The 23046-nt window shown below is 39.0% G+C and overlaps 1 protein-coding gene across 1 annotated transcript; it reads right to left on the reverse strand.

The window, feature by feature from the left end:
* Window positions 1–204: 204 nt before the first annotated feature.
* fem1c (fem-1 homolog c) lies at window positions 205–22419 on the reverse strand. The gene is made up of 6 exons (XM_055161520.1): window positions 21104–22419; window positions 16279–16448; window positions 13613–13801; window positions 11341–11852; window positions 4879–5055; window positions 205–3666 (listed from the first exon to the last, which is right to left on the reverse strand). Exons 1-6 carry the CDS (start codon window positions 21645–21647, stop codon window positions 3402–3404), a joined length of 1857 nt encoding a protein of 618 aa, XP_055017495.1. The 5' UTR covers window positions 21648–22419; the 3' UTR covers window positions 205–3401.
* Window positions 22420–23046: the final 627 nt, after the last annotated feature.

A 23046-nucleotide genomic window follows, 5' to 3' on the forward strand; every position in this document is an offset into this window, starting at 1 on the left:
AGTGATTCCTCAAACCTGCGTGGATGACATAAGACCACTTGAGGCATGTTTTTGATGAGGGAACAAAGTTAGAACACGACAGAGAGCTCCAAAAACTCCATTTCGCATAATTCCCCTCTCTAAAAAAAAAAAATAAAAAAAAATAAAAAGGTACGGAGTCAACCTTTCCAGGAACCGATGAATAATAAAGACGACATTTGAATGTTTCGTAACAAGTGCAACATGGGTTTATTGTCAAACTGGTTATTAAGACATGAACTTGATTAATGCCATATGAAATCTCAAACTCCGCTGTAGTAAAGTGCAGATTCAAATCAAGTCGTCCTGGTAGTGCTCCTATAGGTTTCTCTGAACAGTTTTGTCAAATCAACGTTGCAAGATTAAACCTACAAAACCATGGAAAGCCCTTTTTTTGTACAACTCAAAACGTCTAAAACTAATGTGCAAAATAAAATAACTGACAAAGCCTTATTTTGAAGAGGAAATTTGTGCTAAAGTAGATACGCGGACAGCTGTAGTCTAGTCAGAAGTTGTTCTTTTTGTAAATGAAAAGTGAGCACGCGCAGCAAGTGTTCCGTAACCTCTCTCCGCCGACGTTTTGATCAAAATAAAACAAAAAAATGGCATTTAAAAGGGTCGGCCTTCGAGAGGTTACCTGCGTATTATTATAACAGTTAAGTGTGCATTGTGAGATCTCGAACGGAGCACCACTTTAACATTATTTTTTGTTTTTTTTAAACCCAAAACGTCATATTCAAAAGCTTGCATTCGACAAACTCACTCTCTGTGGCACTTAAAACACTTCGCATTCACACGGACTCATTCAGGACGCTGCAAAAAAAAGAAAAAAAAAAGAAAAACATCACGTCTGCGAGTTAAAAAAATGGCTTGAATTCACATTAATACGTTTGAGTAATCAGAACTAGATTTTTTTGAGATGGACGAACTAGAGATTTTTTAGTATCGTTTTTAAAGCTTCAATAAAATACTCAAATTTTTAGTAAAATATCTGTAAATTGAGTATAAATATTGCACTTAAAATATCAAAACGAATGATTAAAATAACGTTTTACTCAATGGACACATGATTTAGCTCGAATTAAGAAAATGTAACGAACCATGTCAGAAAAAAACTAGAAATAATTATCACAAACTAGACAAAATCATTTAAATTCCACCTTAAATGCATGTATTAAACCAAATTTTCAACCAATCTTAATATATCAGGTTGTTTATGTTAAAGTTTAAACTGTTAAAGAGCTTTTAAAGTGTTTCTGAATAAAGTTTGTGCACGATTAACATTTTAAATAAACTGAAAAGGTGATAATATATTAAAAGCTCAATATTTTTTGTGGGAGAGTAACCAATAAAATTTAAATAAGTCAAAATTCAAGTCATTTTAACTCGTGGACATTTTTTTTTTTTTTTTTTTTACAGTGTCTAAACATTTTTTGATGATAAAATGTGAGAAAATCGGCAGCGTCGATGTTGTTCGTGAGGTAAACACAAAAATGAAAATTGCACAGACAAAGTGCCGAGTACAACAGTCTTTTCAACAGCAGAGCCTGTGCATAGAAGGATAAAGCACTTACGGTGTTTGCAGACGACCCTTCGCATAAAGCTTTGTTTGTTCAGGTACAAATGAAACAATGAAACACGAACTGCAAAATATCACATCTGCGTAGAGTTAAAATTACTTGAAATTAATATCTTGATTTGAGTAGTTTTAATTACTTACGTTATTATACAAATTCTATGACAATTTTATCTAGTTTCATAAAGATAAATTAGTAAATAGATAAAGTTCAAGTTCAGTGTTTTAATTGAAAAAGAAAGCAACATTCTCAAATGATTTTTGACTAGAATCCGTGTATCATTCGTTCATTCATTTTTCAATATAAAACCAAAAATAAGAAAACGAAAAAAAAACTGTTTTCTTCATTTGTCTCCAAAATCATAATGAAAACCAGATAATGATTTGTTTTTTTAGTTTTCGATTTTGTGTTTAAATGAAGAATGGAAAAAACGGATCACGGCTGCTTCCCGTTTACGTGACTTCCGTGACTGTGATGCCGGAATTTTGCACTGCAATACGGACTGAACCATGACTGGTCCAGGTCCGGGATCAGACCGGAACCGGCCTGGGACTGAGACCGGGACTGAGACCGGGACTGAGACCGGGACTGAGACCGGGACTGAGACACGGCAGGACTGGAGCTCGAAGCTGAAGCTCGGACCCCGCGGAGGCTCGGAGTCCACTCTGGTCCCGGACCTAGATCAGTCCTGGTTCAGTCCGTATGCAGTGCAAACGTGAAATGGCCGTTATTCGTTTTTTCCATTCTTAATTTAAACACAAAATCAAAAACTGAAAAAACGAATTGTTATCAGTTTCTTCCTTTTGGTTTTGGAGATAAATAATGAAGAAAACGGTTGTTTATTAATTTTCTTATTTTTGGTTTTATATTGAAAAACAAATGAACGAATGATACACGGATTGACTAGTTTAGATTTAAGTTATTATATCAGTTCCATGACAATTCTAGCTGGTTTTTAGACAAGATAAACGGCTAACTGGGATAATAAATATTGTTTGTACATATATTTTTACAAGTACAATGTTTTTATCCCATTGTAAGTTAATTTAAATTGAGTCAGTATGTCTTTAAGCTGCTCAAAAAACGACTTAATAATGACTTAAAATATTTAAGTAGAAGTAACTTAACACATTTATGTTAATTTAACGAATATTGCTCATTTTGAAACTCAAGTTATTTGCTTTGAATCAACATTTATAATTAAAATTAACAAAGTAACGTTAATTTACGTCAACATTTCCCTAGATTGACATTTTTAGAGTGTGTTTCGTAGAAGTACGTGCCTAAACTAGTCAGCACTACTCAAATCAAGTTACATTATTCCAAAGTCAAGTCATTTCACCTCATTTTAGATTTTAATATTTTCCAGTGTACCCTCCCCCTCCCTTGGCATATATTCTGATTGCATGACCATGAAACCAACTGTGATTTGAAGAACGGGTCCACGACTGTTGGCAACAGCAATGGGACAATGTGAAAAACAAAACAAAATTAACCTGAATCCCAACGTTGCTAGAAAAGTCTTTGTTATAGAGAGAGACACAGGCAAAAGCTGGGTTTGGGGGGCTTGCATGGAGAAGTTCCCTCAAGTTTCATAATAAATAGCATTGTGGAATATGCAAAAAATAATTTCTAGACCAAAAATATGTAAACCTGTTTCTTGGTTCGTCCAGGTATTTATCAGACTGCTGCTGTCCATTTCGCAGACTTTTTTTGTAATCCATTCTGGTTGGAAAAACATCGCATAGACTCCGTTTGCTCGTTCTTCCTTAATACCTAGAGTTTTAATGTAATTCGTCCCAAGTATTATCTATGTAGTAACACAAATGCCTCCAGTTGTTCCGGGATGTTGCCTTTATAGTGGAGATTGTGCTTAACTATGACCCGAGCAGCGAGACACGCCAGAGTGGTGTGGTTGATAGGTTGGATCACGTTCCTCGCCAGTTCCTTTTCGTCCAGCAGGTCCAGCGCCGTCTGCTGGAAGGAGTTGGTACTGTCGAAATGAGAGCCGCTGGAGATGAGCAGGTTCATGATGTCCGGGTGGCCATTGGAGGCGGCGATGTGGAGGGGGCTGGAGGAAAGACACCATCATCAGTAAAAGGACATTTATATAGTCTTAGAGTATAGTTACTCTTGCCGTTTTAAGAAAATGTGATAATAATGACCACTGGAGCTGGGTTGCTTCAGCCTAAACCTGCAGATTAAGGACACAGACAAGTTTTTTCCTCATTCTTAGTATATGGACAAGATATGACAGCTCAAAACTTCCAGAAATCGCTCACTGAGCCGTAGAGGCTGCACTAGCACTGATTCATGACTGGCTGCAGGTGCTGGGGTTTAGGTAGTGTGGATTCAGATTAAGTCCGTTTAAGCTTAAACCAACTGGATTTCAGCACGGAAACTAGTAACGCAAATGAGACTCGTGAGACGCTCATTCTGCTTTCTGATTGAACGCACTAACAGAAATGCGGCTGAGTTTTTGTCAGCCTACTATATTACCAAACATTGTAAAGTCAGTCCTCTAAGTGTAATTTAAACTTCATAGTGGTTGCACTGCTCTATCTGAGGCTTTGTTACACTTTAATCTGAGCTTTACTTGAACACAATCTGGTCTCAAGAGCTGGTTTAGCTGAAGCTTCAACAGGTGAGCCGATGTGTGCTTGTTTAAACAAGTAGAATTAGTCAGAAATGAGCTACCGATGCCAACTCACTCTAAGTGAGAGGTCACTCACCCTTTTGTTGAAAAATCAAACCCATAAACAGGATCATGTTGTTTTTTCCTTGAAGCTGTTTTGGCAGTGTTTGCCAAAGTGTGCATTGTGTCACCATGGTAACATTCCACTAAAGAGTTGTGGTGCGTTCGTTGGTCCATCCAACTCAGAGGTCTGCCCCTTTTCCTCAGACAGCACAACTCGGAACTCGGAAGAACTCTGAGCAGACCAAGCAAGGATTCAGAGATAGAATCGAAGATGGCTGCCCCCAGTGTCACTTTTAAATATGAACTGTCTTCATTGTGTTTGGAGCTTTGGTGGTTTAAATGACAATTTCAGTCACTTGTGTTACTGCAACACCTTTCTGTGTCCGTGTCACTGCCTGTGGGTTTAGTCGTCTGTGTCAGCCATGTTTTTAGCCCATTTCCTGGTAGCTAAACACTTTCACGTCCACATTTTTCTCAGAGTTGAACACACAAACATAATAAAACCATTGAAGCACGGACATGACTTCATATCCGAGATGCAAGAGGGAAGCGGATGGATAAACAAGCGCAGCATTAGCCCCTCACCTGTTGTCGTCCTCGTCTCTGCTGTTGACATCGGCTCCACACTCCAGGAGGATGGAGGCCACGGTGAGCGAGGGGAACTTACACACGGGGTACCGACCAACACAGGTCGTGTTTCGGTCGACGGCGAGATGGAGCGGACTGTAGCCATTTTTCCCACAGGGCTGGAGCTTCAGGAACCTGGGAGAGAAGAGAAGAACACAAGCATTAGGGAAGGACAAGACACAACATGGGTCCAAGAGAATCAGACTTTGGCAAGAATAATAAATTGCGCAGTTTTGTTTAATTTTGGGATCACCATTTATTTTAAGAGCCCATATGATGCCATTTTCTTATCTCTGTTATGTTGTTTCCTAGTCAAAAGAACATACCTCAAGTAGTTTTTTTTTGTTTCATTCACATGTTTATCACACAAACCCTGCATATTTAGACTGAGTTGTTCTCTCAAACTGAAAACATTCTGTTCCTGCTCCACTGTATTTTAAACTCCATACACTTTCACTAGAATCACTGGGATAATTTCAGACCTGGAAATGCCAATCTGTACTGAACTAAAGATTTTTTAAAAAAAGTAGCTCTTGTCATGAAGAGGTAGATTTTAAGTTATCACAGGGTGGAACAGAGCATTTTGAGTTAGAGATGTAGAGAAACAATCCAGGATTACTCAAACAAGTAGGAAACAAAAGCATCTTCAGGTATGTTTGAGGAGGTAGCAACAATTATACTGTATTTTCTGGGCTATAGGGCGCGCTCTTAAGCCTCCAACCCCATCAAAAAACGACTGCGCGCCCCACAATCCAGAGCGCCCTATACACAAATCCACTCGGGTGTCCCAGCACGACTTCAGTAAACTACAAAGCCGCACCACCCACAGCACACGCAAACACACACGGAGCAGACAGCGACCGCGCAGAGAAAAACACCCACAGCCACACTCATCGACGAGGAACGGAATGGAGGAACGAATCGAAAAAGCGTGTGCAATGTGCCGCTTCTAGACACAACTGAACAACTGAGTCACTGCGAATACGCCGACAATCCAGCGGTCCCAGACAGCACCCTCCCTACACGCCACAACTGAACAAAGCCCAAAGTCACCGTGAACGCCACAAACAAAGTCCCACTGACCCATCCAACTGTTGTGTTTCGTTTAAAGTCTGGTGCTGTTTATCTGTGAAAAAATGTTCGAAAATAGACCATTCTATGACAGTGTGCCTTATAATTCAGAGCGCCTAATAGTGCAAAAAATACGGTAATTAGGGGTGTGCAAAAATATTGAGATATCAGTATATTGTATCGTTGAATGTGATGATACAGTATCGACATATCGCCATATATGGAGTATTTTTTGGTGTATTTTGCTAAATTATTTTGTTACAGTGCTACAGTTTTGTTTGTTTAGAGGAAGAAAACTTGTTTTTGTGACACATTTGACATTTTCCCTGTTTTGAGGATTAAAATTTTGTTAAACCACTTCTTGTGCAAAGTTCATATGAAACACAAAGACTTGTATCACAACCATGACTTAGCCTTTATTTTTTATTGAACCGTATTGAATCAAAACTGCACTGTATTGAGATATGTATCGTATCGTGGCCTATGAATCGCATCGGCAACTTCTTAATGATTCCGAGCCCTAATTATAATATGTCTTAAAGCTCACAAGAGTCAGTTTTGTGTAATATCAGACCTTTAACTCTCATTGTTGCACTGCTTTATGGAACTGCAGCTTCGCCAGAGAATCAAGTCAGCAAAAAATATCCCCTTTTTGTCTGAGCCAATTGTAAAATCATGGGGAAAAAAAAAGTCATAAGAGCATTTCGAATGTGTGCGCAAGCTTGCCACAATTTCATCTGGCAAGATCTGGTATGACGAGATCTTGTTTTAATTGCAAACTGATCTCCATTTTCTGCAGTAAGGTTACACTGGGTTAAACGGGAACAACATGCAAACACTACACACACACACACAAAAAAAAAAAAAAAAATCTAACTGAGGACAATCTTGCAGTGAGATCAAACTCCATTAGAGCTGCTACTTTGCCCCATGGATGAGCAAAAAATTCTGTTAACTTGATTATCTTGTGTTTTTAATGATCAACAAAGTGTAAAATTGTGAAACTGAAGATTATTATTATTATTATTAAACCATTTTTTTCTTAGCAGAATGATCATGCAGAGTGCAGGGGGCAGTGTAGTGAATATGCAGCAACACTTCAGGATGAAATGCATTCAGAGCGGTTAGCCCTACAGCAAGAGGCAATAAAATTAAATTAAAATCATAAACGCCCATACAGTCCAGCCCTACTCTGCACTCAGTCATTCCCACTTCTGTCGACTCTCTCCGGTTCACAAACGCAATTAAATGCCCGGCCAATTCAGGCTTTTACTTAAATTAATGTTGCTTTGTTTTTTGTTTTTTTTTCTTCTGTAAATAATTCTGCTGCCTCGTATCCTGTTCTATATGTTAATAGGGTTTGGCAAAATAAGTATTAAAAACTTCAGCCTAAACCCCTTTGGTCTGTAGAATAACCTTATAATTTCTATGTTAAATCACTGTAATATGATTAATGATTATGTTAATTGACCGAAGAAAAAAAAATATCATCAGCTGGAAAGTCCTCCTGAACTGTACCCTTAGGAAACAAATTTAGTTAACCTATATACTAGGGATGTAACAATAACCCGAAATATCATATCGTATCAAAGTTCTCACAATAATATCGTGGACCATCACAATATATCGAATTACAAGTCTCTTTGCTTAAATAAAGAGTTATGGTGCAGCAATAGTTAAAAAAAATGACAGAGAGAACTACATAGACCATGATCCTTTGCTCCATTTCAGTGCAGTTCTAAGCATTTTTAAGTCTTAGTTCTTTGTTTTAAGTCATGTTAAGGCATTTTAAGAGTTGCATATTATCAGTTTTGTTCGCAGCCTCCACAAAATATCGCAATAAATATTGTACTGTGAGATGTATATCGTGAAAATATCGTACAGAGAGATTTGGATATCGTTACATCCCTAATCGTAAGCCTCCCCACCATATTGTGAGCTTTCCCACGATATCGCAATAAATATCGTACCCTGAGGTTCATACCGTGATGATATCGTTACACCCCTATATACATATAGATAAAAATAAAATACGACATTCTGTGACCGCTGTAGCTTTTAAAAGCACTGCCAATGTGGGTAATATATACAGTCTTTGCCTCATTACAGCAGCAAAGAAGTGTGGGGGGAAAAATAATATACATGTACAATAAAACAGCTCAAAGACTTTTAGCGTCACAGCCATGATTTTTTATTGAACCATATTGAATCGATTTGAAATATATTGTATCTAGGGATGTAACAATAACCAAAATATCATGATATCGTATCGTCAAAAGTCTCGCAATAATATTGTGGGCTGTCACAATATATTGATTATCGGGATATTGCTTTGTTGGCAAAATCCCGATATTCAATATATCCCTCGCTCAACCATGATTATGAATTTAAAAAGTCAACGCCAAAGCAAAAGGCACCAGCTGTTTGCCAAGAAACACCTTCCACGTCACAGCAACATCACGTGACCACTCTGAGGAAGACCGCTAGTGAGCAGTCGAAACTATCAGGTATGACACAAAACTCTAAAGAAGAACCTAATGACATAACACCTTCCACTGCAAAGCGACCAACACCTGAAGCTGCTCTAAAGCCACAAGAACAAGAAAGTGTGAGCTCAGCCCGTTTGTCTTCTGTACCTCTCGCTTAACAAACAAGGTTTTGCTTTGATGGCGCTCCACATACAAAATGTTCGGTGCAAACTCAGGATGATTTCTTAGACAGTCAAATGTTTCCTTTTTCGTCGTTCCTGTGTATCAATCCTGCCCATCGCCTTCACCTTTCACTATTTTTTAATTCCGTTGGGAAGGGAAACAGTTTGAACAAAGGTTTGTAGACACACAGATCTGATTCACTTTTGCATTTATGGAGTTCGCAAAATTCCAAAGCCCATTTCTCGAGCCGTTTTCCGTTGTTAGGACATCCAACAACCACACAATTTACGATGTCCGAATCCCAAAACTAAAATATGACAATATCAGAAACAGAAACAAAAGTGATATGGTTCAAAAGACTAGAAAAGATCGGCTCTGACAATAGACGCATCTCACTGGGAAAACAAAAATGGCGGTTTGATGCTCACTTTTTTGGAAAATCCATCCCAGTATGCATTGAGCGATAACCGGAAGTTGGTAATACATGCATCACGAATTTCTATCAAATAAATACCATAAGTGAAAGCATTGATACATGTACCGAAAAAGTTGGATTGCTGCATGCCTACTAAATTCCCCAAGATTATTCTGCTTCCTGACGGGATAATCCACTTGAGAACCAATGAAAAAGGTAAAAACATGAGCAACTTTGTAAAAAATGTTTTGTAAATAGATCAACAGTTGTAATCAGTCATCATCCGTCGCCCAAACCCAAACTCCACTATGACAGCAGTGGAGTTTGTGCTTAAAACAGTACGAGGAAACAGTGTTTATATAAAAACAGATTAATTGTGTGAATCGTGAGTTTAATCTGCCGCTTTACAAATACCAAGAAATACCAAATGAGCCCATTCACTCACTGCTTTCCTCCTGCTGTTGCCCCAAATAAATCTTCATAATCTAAATAAAACTGACATCCTTCTCTCTTTAACTGAAGTCTATGTTTTCAATGGAGAAAAACAGAACGGAAAATAGAGATTAATCAGTTTGGGTTTTTTTTTTATATTGCCCATTGATACAAAAATACCATTCAACTTTAAAAAAAAAACGTCCAGACTAGAGCCGTTTTTGACTACACATCTCTACCATCTATACAAAATGACTAGGAAACGATGTATTTATATAAAAACGGATTAAACTTGTGAATTATGATCTTAAATCTGCCTTATTACATACAGTACAAACACTAAAATATCTTCAGAGAACACACCCACTCATTCAGAAACTTCTTTCTGCTGTTTTGCTGCAGAAATCCTCATAATCTAAATGACGAATACAAATTTTGGTCGACTAAGGCATGGGCCTGCAGCGATTACTCATTTTTGAAGCATGGTAAATTGCTACCGAAAAATACTGGGATAAACGTTAGTAGGAAAATCCCAGAAAACCAGTTTTTAAATAGACTATCATTAAAAAGGTGTGAGCTGTAACAAGTAAATAGCAGCATGAACCAATCATAATAATAATTAGACACAGAAGTTATTCATATTCTAGTCTGATTCATCAACCGGTTTCATTTCGTGGAAACCGTCCGACCTCGCAGCATTAGGATTCGTTTGCTCGATATAGGTGGGTACTTTTTTATTTAACCAATCACTGCTGTTTGGTTGAGGGTTCCAGGGTTTATGCAAAATATCTAGAGTATTCCAATTCCTGACCTAGTTGCTGGAGAGAAATGAAACAGTGTGGTATAGGATTTTGACCCTCCGGTGAGGTGACCCTGGGGTCAACATACCATATCGTAATTTGACACTGGGGTCAGAATCCTATTATGGTTTGTTGACCCCCCTATAGAATATTGACCCCCACATGAAAATCTATATTTTATTAATAAAGAACTTGAATTCTATAGACAAACTTTTAATATTAATACTATATCTTCAAATTAACACATATTGACATATTTAAAAGTGTTTTTTTGAAGAAATCTGATGCATTTTTTATGCAATTACTGAATCTGAATGATACCCATACATTCATTTCTGATCTGAATTATGTGAAGAATCCCACAGTCGTCCAGGTAGAATCCACGGCGAGGAGAAAATTCAGTTTGTCGACTGGACAAAAGTTTGTTTGAAGATGTTTCGCAGCTCATCCAAGCTGCTTCTTCAGTTCCGGTCAGATCAGAAATTGTAATGTAGTGTAGTGCTGTAACCTTGTGATTAGGGCTGGGTATCATTAAGAAGTTGCCGATACGATACACACCTCGACACATAGGCCATGATACAATACATATCTCGATACAGTGCACTTTTGGTTTGATACGATATATTTCAAATCGATTTGATATTGTTCAATAAAAAAAATGACAACATGACGGATGTGATACTAAAAGCCTTTGTTAAACCACTTCTTGTGCAAAATGAATATGACACACAAACATTTTAATAATCAAAACTGTGAAAATGTCAAATTTGGTGCAAAAATGAGTTTCCTTCCTCTAAAACAACAAAACTGTAGCACTGTAACATAATAATTTAGTAAAATATAGCATAAAATCCCCTGGGCGATATATTAATACAGCAGCCCACGATATCAATACTGTATCATCACATTAAACGATACGATATATCAATATTTCTGCACACCCCTACATGAGATAGGTTTAATCTATACTGCGGAACATTCTAAACAAGCAATAACATTTCCATAATCTACTAAATGCCCAAAACACCATAAAGTCTTTGTTTGAACCCACCTGTAAATGGTCTCCTTCTTGTAGTGGTCCTGCTCGGTGCTGCAGGGCACTTTCTCCAGGAGGCAGATGAGGTGCAGGATGATTGACAGGGCTTTTGTGAGCTGAGCGGGCTCAGGTGGGACCGGTCCAGTCTGCTTTACCGCTCTCTCGATCTCCAGCACGCTTTTACTCAAAATCCCCATAAGATCCTCGAACGACACAGACGTACCCAGCAGCCCCTTGGCCCTGTCCTGGAGCATGAATGAGAAAAGCTCCGCGAACGACAGTAAACTGGAGGCGGTCATCGGGCTCAGGGGGTCTAAGTTGGTTTGTTGCATGTCCAGAGCGTATTTCCACAGGTTTATGCAGCGTTCAAAGTTCCCAGAGTCAGCGTAAACGGCTCCCCTGTATCTGATGTAGTACGAGGTGTCGGGATGTTGTGGGCCCAGGATTCTCTCACGGATGAGCAGCGCCTGCATCCTCATCTCGTCTGGGTCAGAGATGAGACCGTCCAGCTCCTCGCCGTTTGTTACCTTCAGATTACACAAGATAAAACAGGAGCACATGGGTTAATGGTAAAGCTCAGTATTGTGGGCTACTGTATTGATATATTGCCAAGAGTATTTTTTGGTATATTTTACTACATTATTTTATTACAGAGCTACAGTTTTGTTGCTTGTTTAGAGGAGGGAAACTCGTTTATGTGACACATTTGACATTTTCACTGTTTGATGAGTAAAACGGGTGTGAACTTTGCACAAGAAGTGGTTTAACACACCTGTATAAGCCTAAGTATCACAGCCATGATTTAGACTTTATTTTTTATTGAACCGTATCGAATTGATTTGAAATATATCGTATTTGAATCGTATCGAAACGTAACCTAACCTGTATCGAGGTATGTATCGGCAATTTCTGAATGATACCCAGCCCTAGTAATAAAGCCAAGAATATTTGTCTTGTTTCAGTACTGATATATTGTAAAAGCAGCTTAGGGTCAAAATGAGACCACTCTCTGGGGTCTGCAACTAATTATAAAGCATTTCATCGTCTGAGGAGGAGGAAATAAGCCCGGGTCATTTCATGTCAAATCTCCAAAATGTCCCCACTCGACCATCTCAGATTTGACATTAAAAATTCTCTGAGGTTCAAGCACTTTCCAATAGATAAAGTTCGAAATTTTAGCTCCCAACTCCTTATAGTTTTGTCAGTAAAAAATATTTTGTCAACTCCCCCCTGACCTGTTTTGAGCAGAGTTTTCAGAGGAGCCACTTTCAGATTGCTGTATCTAAAAAAACTATTTAAAAAGGTCCTTCAAATTTTCAAGGGTTAAAATCTGGCAAACGTACTTGTAGAATCTGATTTATCACACATTTCTGGGGGCTTGGATTTGCTTGAAAATTTTACACTTCAAATATGAGCGCATCTTTGAAGGACTGTGGAAAGTGCAATTTCAGTTTGACATTGAACATACACCTTCCCACACACACTGTACTTTGTATTTTAAAACTGTCCCTCTGTGATGAACGCTCTAGAATATAAGTGTTAAAAATGGAAAAAAAATTTGGTGCCATCTTATACCATGTTATACCAAAAAACAATTACAGCACCCACCAACATAAAATGGACTGTTTTAGAAAGACTAGATGTCTGTTTTTAACATATCCAACATTTGTGATGCTGTTCTGCCTTATTTTTGCAAATTAATTTTTGAAAATGTGGTGTCCGCATTTGGGGCTTTTCTTATTGGAAAGTGTGTGAACCTCCTAGAATTTTTTCAGTCAAATCTGAGATGGTGACTTGGCTGGCACGCTGTTTGCATGCTAGTTGTTAACATTACAGTGATGACAAACTTCTCCTGCCTCTGAAAGTTGTCAAACTTGCACATAAACTCAACGCTGTGAATAATTAGGATGCTCTAAATGCTTAAGATGAGTGAAGAATAACTTTGGACTGTTTAAAAACAAACTGTTTCACATTTTTTAAATAGAGTAGTAGAGTAGAGTAATAGACGTAGTAGAAGTAGTAGTGTAGAGTGAAAGTGAGCCTTTTTTCTTACACACACTGGCTCACATGGTTTCTGTTTATTGATGACACCACTACCAATCAGCAACGATATGAGTCATTTCCAAGTCAGATTTGCCATGAGTTGTCAGAAAATAACCCAGACTCTTACAGACTTACATACATACACACATTCAAGAACACTTGTTAAAAAGGTTTAAATCAGAGTTAGATTGGTTTCCAAGAACATGTGTATGAAGTGTGTTAAAAAACAACAACTCTCCCTCACCTCTCTGGCGTAATCGTAGGCCATGATGAGCTGCTTTGGGTCGGGCTTGTGGACCACGTGGTTGCTGTCCATGTACCGGAGGTCCATGGCTCTTTTCCAGTATTTTAACGCTCCAAGTAAATCCCTCTTTTTGTCCACAAAGGTAGCACCAAGGAGCTCAAGGGCATCTATTCGTTCCTTATGACTGGTCTGCAATAGAAGAAGGAAAAGCATGACCAGTCGATACACTATAACACATTTAAACTGGTCCACGGGTCTAAAATCAATAGGAGGAGGCGATAAAACGCAGGAGTCTGATATGGATTTCTGAGCAGGTATGATCCAATATTTGTCTTGCTGTTGACCAATATTTACTGTACATTTTAAAATCCAAAGCCCACAAATTTATGTTAAAAGGTCCAGTATTTAACCTTTTCATGGGGACACGATTTTTTTTTTTTTTTTTTTTGCCATACTGAGGAATATTATTGCCAAAGGAACAACATTTCCACAGAAACAAGAAAGAGGCTGTCCTCCAGGCCAAAAAGAGTCAGACTTGTGGAGATACAAACATGGGGCAGGTTGAAAAAAAAAGAAAAAAAAGACAGGTACAGCATAAATATATTTTGTACATTTTTTGTCACTTTGTTTTTATTGGATATGGTCAATTTATAAGCATAAAAACAAAGGCTAAGGAAAGAAAAACAGGACACTTACTTTTGTGTAATGTCCATTTTTTCCATTTCACCTCAGTCCGAGTAATTTTTTCCATTAGATTGACATCTTGATTGCAAATGTCAATTGGTGCCCCAATTCCTAGTTGTTTTTTTGGCAGCTATTGACATCACTTTGAACAGACATACATCGCTTTGGGGAACAGTGTCTTTTATATTTTTATTACAAGGGACTCAAATTTGTATCTCGGGAGCTGCTAGTAGCTTTCAACAACCTTACAAGTAACTCACCAAGGGATTTTTTAAATTAAATTTATTGAACTGAATAACTCGAAATAAATGTGTTATTTGGAACTTTATGCACTAATAAATGGATAATGGTTTAATGTTTTATAGGTATCCAAGTATACAACATGTAAGGTTTGGGCCTGTTTATACAAGAACGCTTGAGGGTAAAAACGACAAAATATTTTATCAGAAGTGCCTTTCGTTTAGACGGTGATGGGGTTTTTGGGGCCTAAAAATGCTCAAATCTGAAACCACCCTCGAGGGTGGAAAAGTTAAATACACGCCGCCATAGTGTTTCCATCTACACTGCCCAAGACGCAAAACTCTGGTCAGATCTGCTCACGTCACGTACGCGTTTACGTCACATACATACAGTACACATGGCATGCATAACCAATCAAATTCCACACACTTTTGCGTCACCGTATGGATGCAGATTTCCTACCAAAAACGCTCACTAAACGTGGAATAAAAAGTGAAGACGCAATGCCACTTTTGCGTCATCATATGAACGCAGCCTAATATCGACTCAACTTCTTGTGACTAAAAGGGAGCTCACCAGATGCAAAAGGTTGGAGACCCCTGTTTTATTACAAATTTAATTTTGACTTGTACATTTCCATTTATATAATTATGTCTTATTTAACACCTGTCTCTTGCTCTTTTTTGCTACTTATTTAGAATTTACTATTACCATTTATATTTTGCTCTTTGTTATTACATTATATTGTGATGTGTGAGCTACTGTGTCCAAATAATTTCCCTTGTGGATCAATAAAGTTTGTCTAAGGTTATGTTTACACTGAAATGAACCACCGTATCGGAAACGATTTAAGTCCAGACACGTCATTTCTGTGTCCGTTCCCTATCCACAAAGTAATGTGAAACTGCCTGAAACACCAGTCATGTGACCTGGCTGGAGTCACGTGGTCACAATGTCACGTGGGCAGTAAAAACAAGAAAGTGGAGCACCGTGTCTGAAGTTGAGGCGGCTGATTTTGAGCTGAGGAAGATGGCAAGCGTGAAAGTAGTAAGTAGTTCTAGCTGTGCCGTTTCCCATTTGTCTGTGGTTTGTTTAAACCATTTTCCGCAATAGCATCACATGACCGATGTCACAAACCCTGTGAATCAGGAAGGCACAAGTCACAGTGACGTGGTTCAATAAGGACGCAACTAAAGCTCCTACGTCAGTGTATCAATGTTTTCAGGCGTCCACACAGTGCCGGATCAGATCTATATACTCAGATGAAATCGTGGGAGCTGGCGACACCAGACTGTTCCGTTTCCTGACTCGTTTTCCATCAGATTAGTGTAAACAAACACTGCATCCACAACGAAAACGACTCAGATTTGTACTAGTGTGGACGGGGCCCAAGTCTGAAAAGCTGTATAGATGGACCAGTTCAGGCGACAAAGGGACAGAAGATCCCAGCATATCACAAACCATTTCCCAAACACAGTAATATTTGAACATTTCCAAAATATAAGAGAATGGTCCACATTGATTTATCTGCATTTATGTGAAAAACAAATCTAATGCATCTTTAAACGTTTACTCTTTAGTTTAGGTGTAATAAAAAAATCGAATTAGGTTCTTCCAGGCAAACTCCCTCCATGTTCGAGAGCAAGTGGTGTTTTTCCCAATTCCCCTTCACCGTAATGTATTTTGTACATCATCATTACATACGGAGTTACATATATTTAAACTCGTATACTTGTATTGACCTGTTGGTGCGTGGTCAGGTAGTCAACGATGTTGGTGTGTCCGGTGACGCTGGCGGACAGAAGAGGAGTCATCCCGTATCCGTCCTGCTCCATCGACGCTCCGAACCTGAGCAGCATCCGCATGATCTCCAGACTGCCCGACTCCGCACAGTCATGGAGCGCCGTGTTTCCTGTGGACAGAAGGACGAAGCAGGGACACAGTGTTTATTGAGAGTGAGGACATGTTTTTGCAGAGAAGAGTGGTTCAACGGAGAAAAGGTTTCATCGGTGGTCATCTGAATCTATCATTCGTTCATTCATTCGTTTTTCAAAATAAAAGATAAATAAGAAATCGAAAAAACAACTATTTTCTTCATTATTTGTTTCCAGAACCAAATGAAAAAAATGGATGATTGTTCGTTTTTCAGTTTTCGATTTTGTGTTTAAATGAATAATGGAAGAAACGGACAACAGTCGTTTCCCGTTTCCGTACCTTAAACTGCAATGCCCTTCTGAACGAGGTCTGAACCAGGTCTGAACCAAGACTAAAACCAGTCTGAATCAGGATTAAAAGAGGATTAAAAGAGGACTAAAAGAGGACTGAACAAGTCCCCGGCCTCAAGTCCCCGGCCTCAAGTCCCCGGCCTCAAGTCCCCGGCCTCAAGTCCCGGCCTCAAGTCCCCGGCCTCAAGTCCCGGCCTCAAGTCCCCGGCCTCAAGTCCCCGGCCTCAAGTCCGTATGCGGCACTAAAGTCCAGATCGCAGTTTAAGTCACGGAAACGGGAAACGACTGTTATCCGTTTTTTCCCATTTTTCATATAAACACAAAATCAAAAATAAATAAATAATAATAATCGTTATCCACTTTTTCATTTTGCTTTTGGAGACAAATAATGAAGAAAATAGATGTTTATTCTTTCTTATTTTTGGTTTTATTTTGAAAAATGAATGAACGCATGATAGACTGATTCATCTGGACTCCGTTTTTGAGATTACTGATAATTACAATATCAAGTGTAATGTCAATAATTAAAACTATACCCTTGTTTCTTTATTTTTTTTTTTTACAGTTGTTTCTTTTTAAATAAAGTGGTATTTCTGCCCATTTACAGTTCATTTTCTGATCCATTCAAATTTTGTGCAGTATTTGAACCTCAACAAAGACATTTACAGGTACATTCTGAAAAAAAAAAAAGAAAAAAAGAAAGAAAGCTGAAAAATACAAACACGTCAGTTCCCCTTTTAGGCTAAATATATTTTTATTTCCTGTACTTCATAAAACTTCCTTCCAGTGAATCCAGCGTGTCGTTTTCCTGCACAAATGTTTTTTAATAGGTGTGATGAGATGACACATCAGGTGGATTAACCAAACAGGTTTCATGTTTCTTGCGTTTTCTTACTCATCTCTACACATTCAAGTTTTATCCAGAGTGTTCCATTAAACTGCAAAGGTTTTATTTTTATGTGACTAGATGAGGGACAGTGGTTGGAAATGACCCAAATTGAGCATTGCTGCCAGTAGGGGTGGGCGATATTAACAAAAATGAACATTGCAGTATTTTTTTACATTCTTAAAAGAAGATATTTCAACAATATAAAGAAAAATGTGAAAAAAATGTGTCTGGAAATGTCTTGGTTGAGGTTCAAGTATCGTAAATATACCATAGAATTAAACAGAAAAGCACAGAAAAATCACTTTATACCCTTGTTTGGGATGTTTCTGTTCCTTTTTGGAGGGACTTTTAATAGTTTTAAATTACTCGATAAAGTTATTTTGCACATCTACAGAACAATCTGACACATCTTCCACTTCTAGTTGGGAATTTTGATGGATCGGACATCTGTTCCAATTTCAATCAATCTCGTTTCAGTCTATAAATTGGTGTAATAATACGATTTATTGATCAAAATTGGCCCAAAATATCTCCTAATATTGAACTTGTGTTTTAATCATGTCAAGTAACTGCAGAACATCTTTGAAAATATACATACTAAATTGACTTACCGTTCAATACATGACAGACTGAACAAGAATTTTAGGAGGTCAGTATTTATCATGGCTACTGTTTCTTGTACTAATGGGGAACTTTGTATTTTTTTTCCTGAAGATTTGAGTTGTAAAACTTTGAATAAAACTTCTATGACTCATTAAGTGTTTCATTTAGCAATACTGCACATGTAGAAATATTTTAGGGAAGTCTCGTCAGTGGCATGATTGATTCAGTGTTATCATTTATGGTCTATATTTTCCTCACCAATAACATACTTCAAAATATGTTATCGTGACAGGCCTAGTTAATAATTAGTCGTTTAAGGAAATAAATAATATTAGTCAGTCTCTGCCCTGGTATCTGTTGATATCGGGAATAGGAAGACACTTGAAGCCACAGGATTACTCGTTCATAAAATGCTCGTTCATAAAAGTAGAGGGGAAAGTAACTAATGGGGAGTATGTGTCTTCAGTCACACAGCCATGTCTGTAATGACTCAACAGAATAACATGATCGACTGGTTTCACAATCACACTTGAAACTGTAATGTCTGCATGGGTGTGTCGACAGGCTTTAGGCTCTCCCTTTTATTTGTAGCAAAACCCAAAACAATACAGCTCCAATGCCTCTTTTATGTCGGAACTGGAGACTGACTCAAAGAAAACGTCAACAATGTCCCTGGGATACCCCTTACAACATTTACACAGCTTAAAAGGTTTAAAAAAAAAAAAAAAAAAAAAAAAGAAGAGATCCTATATTGCGCAGAATTTTGTTTACTCGTCAAAAACAGACCTGGAGTTGTGTTTTGTTTCATTCACACAAGTTTGAGTAATCCTTTATTATTAGTCTGTCTACATCTCTAAAGCTCAAAACGCTCTGTTCCACCTTGTGATGTCATGAAGGACTAGTCCAAGTTAACACCTACCTTTTATCTTTTGTTCTGCAGAAGTTGGAAATACTAATTATCCAAATTATTCTAAAGAAGGTATGAAGCTTTAAAACACAGTGAAGCACTTATTGTATTACCACGTGACATCACAAGGCGGAACAAGACGTTGGACTGAATCTGACCATAAAGACTTAGTCCATTAGTTGAACTACAACAGCTGATCATCTGATAAACAAATCTCTCTCACATAAAATTACAGTCACAAGCCAGTCAGCATTAGACAACAGTTTCTCAGTTACTCACTTGCTCGTATTAATCAGAGGCTCTTGAAAATGTGCTGCTTAAAGTTTCGAGCTTTCAGAGCAGCTTTAAACTTGTGTCTGTGTTTGCTATGGTGTGCATCGTTAGGGTGACCAGAAATTCAAAATTAAAAACTGGGACATCCCTGTTTTGTTTTTTTTTGGTGGTTGGCAACGACAAAACTGTGAAACGAGTGTGTAATTAAGGAAAATTGTTATGCAGAGACAGTTCATGACTAACGTGTGAGTGAGCATAGTCACATTTTCTTTGCGTTTTGGTTGTTTTTCAGCAGATTTCTTGTATTTTACCTAAACAAATTACAATTTATGCCTCTTTTACTGTTGAGAGGTATCAAATTGGTCAGAAATAGGGACACCTGGGACATTTCTTGTATAAAACTGGGACAAATCAGTGGTTTTGGATAAATCTGCTGGGACAGGGGACACAGGGTTCAAAATGGGACCGTCCCGGGTAAATAGGAAATAGGGACGTGCTATGCAACAAATGCAGCACTACATATGGACTCCATGCAAAAATAGAGACATCTGAGTCACTTCTTGTGTAAAACTGGGACAAATCACTGGTTTTTGATAAATCTGATGGGACAGGGGACATAGGGCTCGAAAATGGGACTGTCCCGGGTAAATACAGACATGTGGTCAGCCTATGCAACAAAACACAGCACTATGTATGGACTCCACTCAAAAATAAGGAGACCTGGGACATTACCTAAACAAATTACAATTTATGCCACTCTTTTACTGTTGGGAAGGATCAAATTAGTCAGAAATAGGGACATCTGAGACATTTCTTGTATAAAACTGGGACAAATCGTTGGTTTTGGATAAATCTGATGGGAACAGGGGACACGGGCTGAAAACTGGGATGTGTGGTCACCCTAAGCAACAAACACAGCATTATGGTTGGACTCCACTCAAAAATAGAGACACCTGAGTCATTTCTTGTATAAAACTGGGACAAATCACTGGTTTTGGATCAATCTAATGGGACAGGGGACATAGGGCTCAAAACTGGGACTGTCCCAGGTAAATACGCACGTGCGGTCACCCTTATGCAACAAACACAGCACTATGTATGGACTCCACTAAGAAAAAAGGACACCTGGGACATTACCTAAAAAAAAATTACAATTTGTGCCATTCTTTTACTCTTGGGAAGGATCAGATTGGTCAGAAATAGGGACACCTGGGACATTTCTTGAGTAAAACTGGGACAAATCGCTGGTTTTGGATAAATCTGATGGGGACAGGGGACACAGGGCTCAAAACTGGGACTGTCCCGGGTAAATACGGACGTGTGGTCACCCTATGCAACAAAGCATAGCATTATGCATGGACTACACTCAAAAATGGAGATACCTGAGACATTTCTTGTATAAAACTGGGACAAATCACCAGTGTTGGATAAATCTGATGGGACAGGGGATACTGGGCTCAAAACTGGGATGTGTGGTCACCCTAAGCAACAAATACAGCATTATGGTTGGACTCCACTCAAAAATAGAGACACCTGAGTATTTCTTGTATAAAACTGGGACAAATCACTGGTTTTGGATAAGTCTAATGGGACAGAGGACAGAGGCTCAAAACTGGGACGTGTGGTCACCCTTTGCAACAAACACAGCACAATGTATGCACTCCACTCACCTTTGACACTCTTTCGGTTCACATCTGCCCCTTTCTCCAACAGGTACTGGGCTATCTCTTTGTGCCCCTTGTAACAGGAAATCATCAGACACGTGTGCCCGTGCCTGTTGGCCACCTCCAGGTCAGCCTTGTGCTCCACCAGGTATTTCACTATGTCCAGGTGCCCGTCGAAGCAGGCTGCCCTCAGGGGGGTAGAGTTTGTGAGGGTGGTGCTGTTGACAGAAGCCCCGTGGCCCAGGAGGGACTGCACCACCTTGAGATGCCCGGCGGCGGAGGCGGCCCACAGAGGCGGCGCCCCCTCGATGGTCTCCCCGTCAAAGTTCACGGAGCCCCCCACCTCCACCGGGGCGCAGCAGCACTCCAGCAGGTACTCCACCAGCTCCAGGTGTCCGTATCTGGCCGCCATCAGCAGCGGAGTGGCCCCGTTGGTTTTCTCGCCCATGAGTTTGGTGACTTCGTGCCCATCTTTGTTTTCTAAGAGTTTCTGGAGCAGCCGTAGCTTCCCGTCTCTGGCCGCATTGAACACTGCAGTCTTTAGATCCATCTCTGAGCCTCGTCGCCCACGTTTAGATCAAAAAACCTCCAGGGATGTCCATATATATATAAAAAAAGAAAACAAAAAGCCAAGCAGCGGAACCCCCCCTTTGTTTACAGTGAGGCTACGAAGCTAACGCACTACTCCGCTCGGACTAAAGGTCGTGGCTTTTTTAGATTTGTTGTTTTAAGTGCTGTGTTAATGTTTAACCCCGTTCATAACTCTGAAATTTAAGAGGAGCCTTTGCCTTTTGTCCTGATGTGATGTAGCAGCTCGGTGGCTAATCAACTTCCTTGATCCTTGAAGCTAAAACCAACTTTTCTTTTTTTTTTTTTTTTGAAGCTAACCCACTAGCTTCACGTAGCTTTACTACTACTCCACTCGTAAACAATAAACACGCTGCGATTGTTCTTGCTCACAAACTGTCTGGGTTCGTGCCACAGCTTCAAGACATCGTTTTGATCGCTTTCATTGTTATTATTATTATTTTTTTTTACCCACAAAAGAAAGAGTAATCCACCTCCTGCGCTGTTGTTAGCCTGTTAGCTCCGCCTGGGAAGCGAAACTCCCGTCACTTTTTGGACAAAATCCCGTCCAGATCTCTCCGAGGCTCGTTTTTACACACGGCCAAGACGAAAACCGAAAATATCAGCCCCCAAAAAGCGCAGAGTCCGTCCACGTATCGGCCCAGGAAGCGCACACACAGACGCGGGTACGGCAGAGAGGGACCGTCCGCCCACGGCTTCTGGAGGATCACGACTCGGGTTCTGTCACGGCTCGGCCCGGCGCAGTCTTTTCTCTCTCCGAGCAGCTGATTGACGGGCGCGCGACCAATCACAAAACACACAAGATTTTCACCGTAAAACTCATTAAAATACTCACAAATACCCTTTAGTTGCTTTCCATATCTTGAACAACAAATCTTACTAAACTAAAAAAATAATTAATTAATTAATAAAAAAAAAATATATATTATTGGGTACTATATGCGTGTGTATGTTGTGACCAGAATTTCAAAATAAAACAAAAAACTGTGACATTCTTGGACATTTTTAGTGGTTACTAATAATAAACGAGTGCATAATTAAGCAAAATTGTTCTGCAGAGACTATTCATGACTAACATCTGAGTCAATACAGTCACATTTTCTTTGTTTTTGTAATTTTTAAGCAGTTTTTTTGTATTTTATCTAAACCAGGCATGTCCAAACTACGGGCCGTGGGCCTAATGCGGCCCTCAGACAAATTTTCCTTGGCTCTCGGGTTTCCAGATGATTAAAAATTAACTTTTTACTGCAGGTTTTTTGAAAATCTACTTTGACAATGCTGATATTGAATATTTAGTGTGTGGTTTTGAGGATCTTAGCGTGAATAAAGACTGATGGCTCATTCTAACGTGTTAAACATGC

The sequence above is a fragment of the Boleophthalmus pectinirostris genome, unplaced genomic scaffold (assembly GCF_026225935.1).
Source record: "Boleophthalmus pectinirostris isolate CB_2022bp ecotype Guang Dong unplaced genomic scaffold, ASM2622593v1 HiC_scaffold_4, whole genome shotgun sequence".
Classification (NCBI taxonomy): Eukaryota; Metazoa; Chordata; class Actinopteri; order Gobiiformes; family Gobiidae; genus Boleophthalmus; species Boleophthalmus pectinirostris.

Excerpts from the sequence above, each read along its gene's own strand:
- fem1c (XM_055161520.1), bottom strand. The coding sequence starts at position 21,647 with ATGGATCTAAAGACTGCAGTGTTCAATGCGGCCAGAGACGGGAAGCTA. Across the intron at positions 13,802-16,278 it reads ACCTGACCACGCACCAACAG|ACCAGTCATAAGGAACGAAT; the intron begins GTCAATACAAGT and ends CTTCTATTGCAG. Across the intron at positions 11,853-13,612 it reads CCTACGATTACGCCAGAGAG|GTAACAAACGGCGAGGAGCT; the intron begins GTGAGGGAGAGT and ends TGTAATCTGAAG.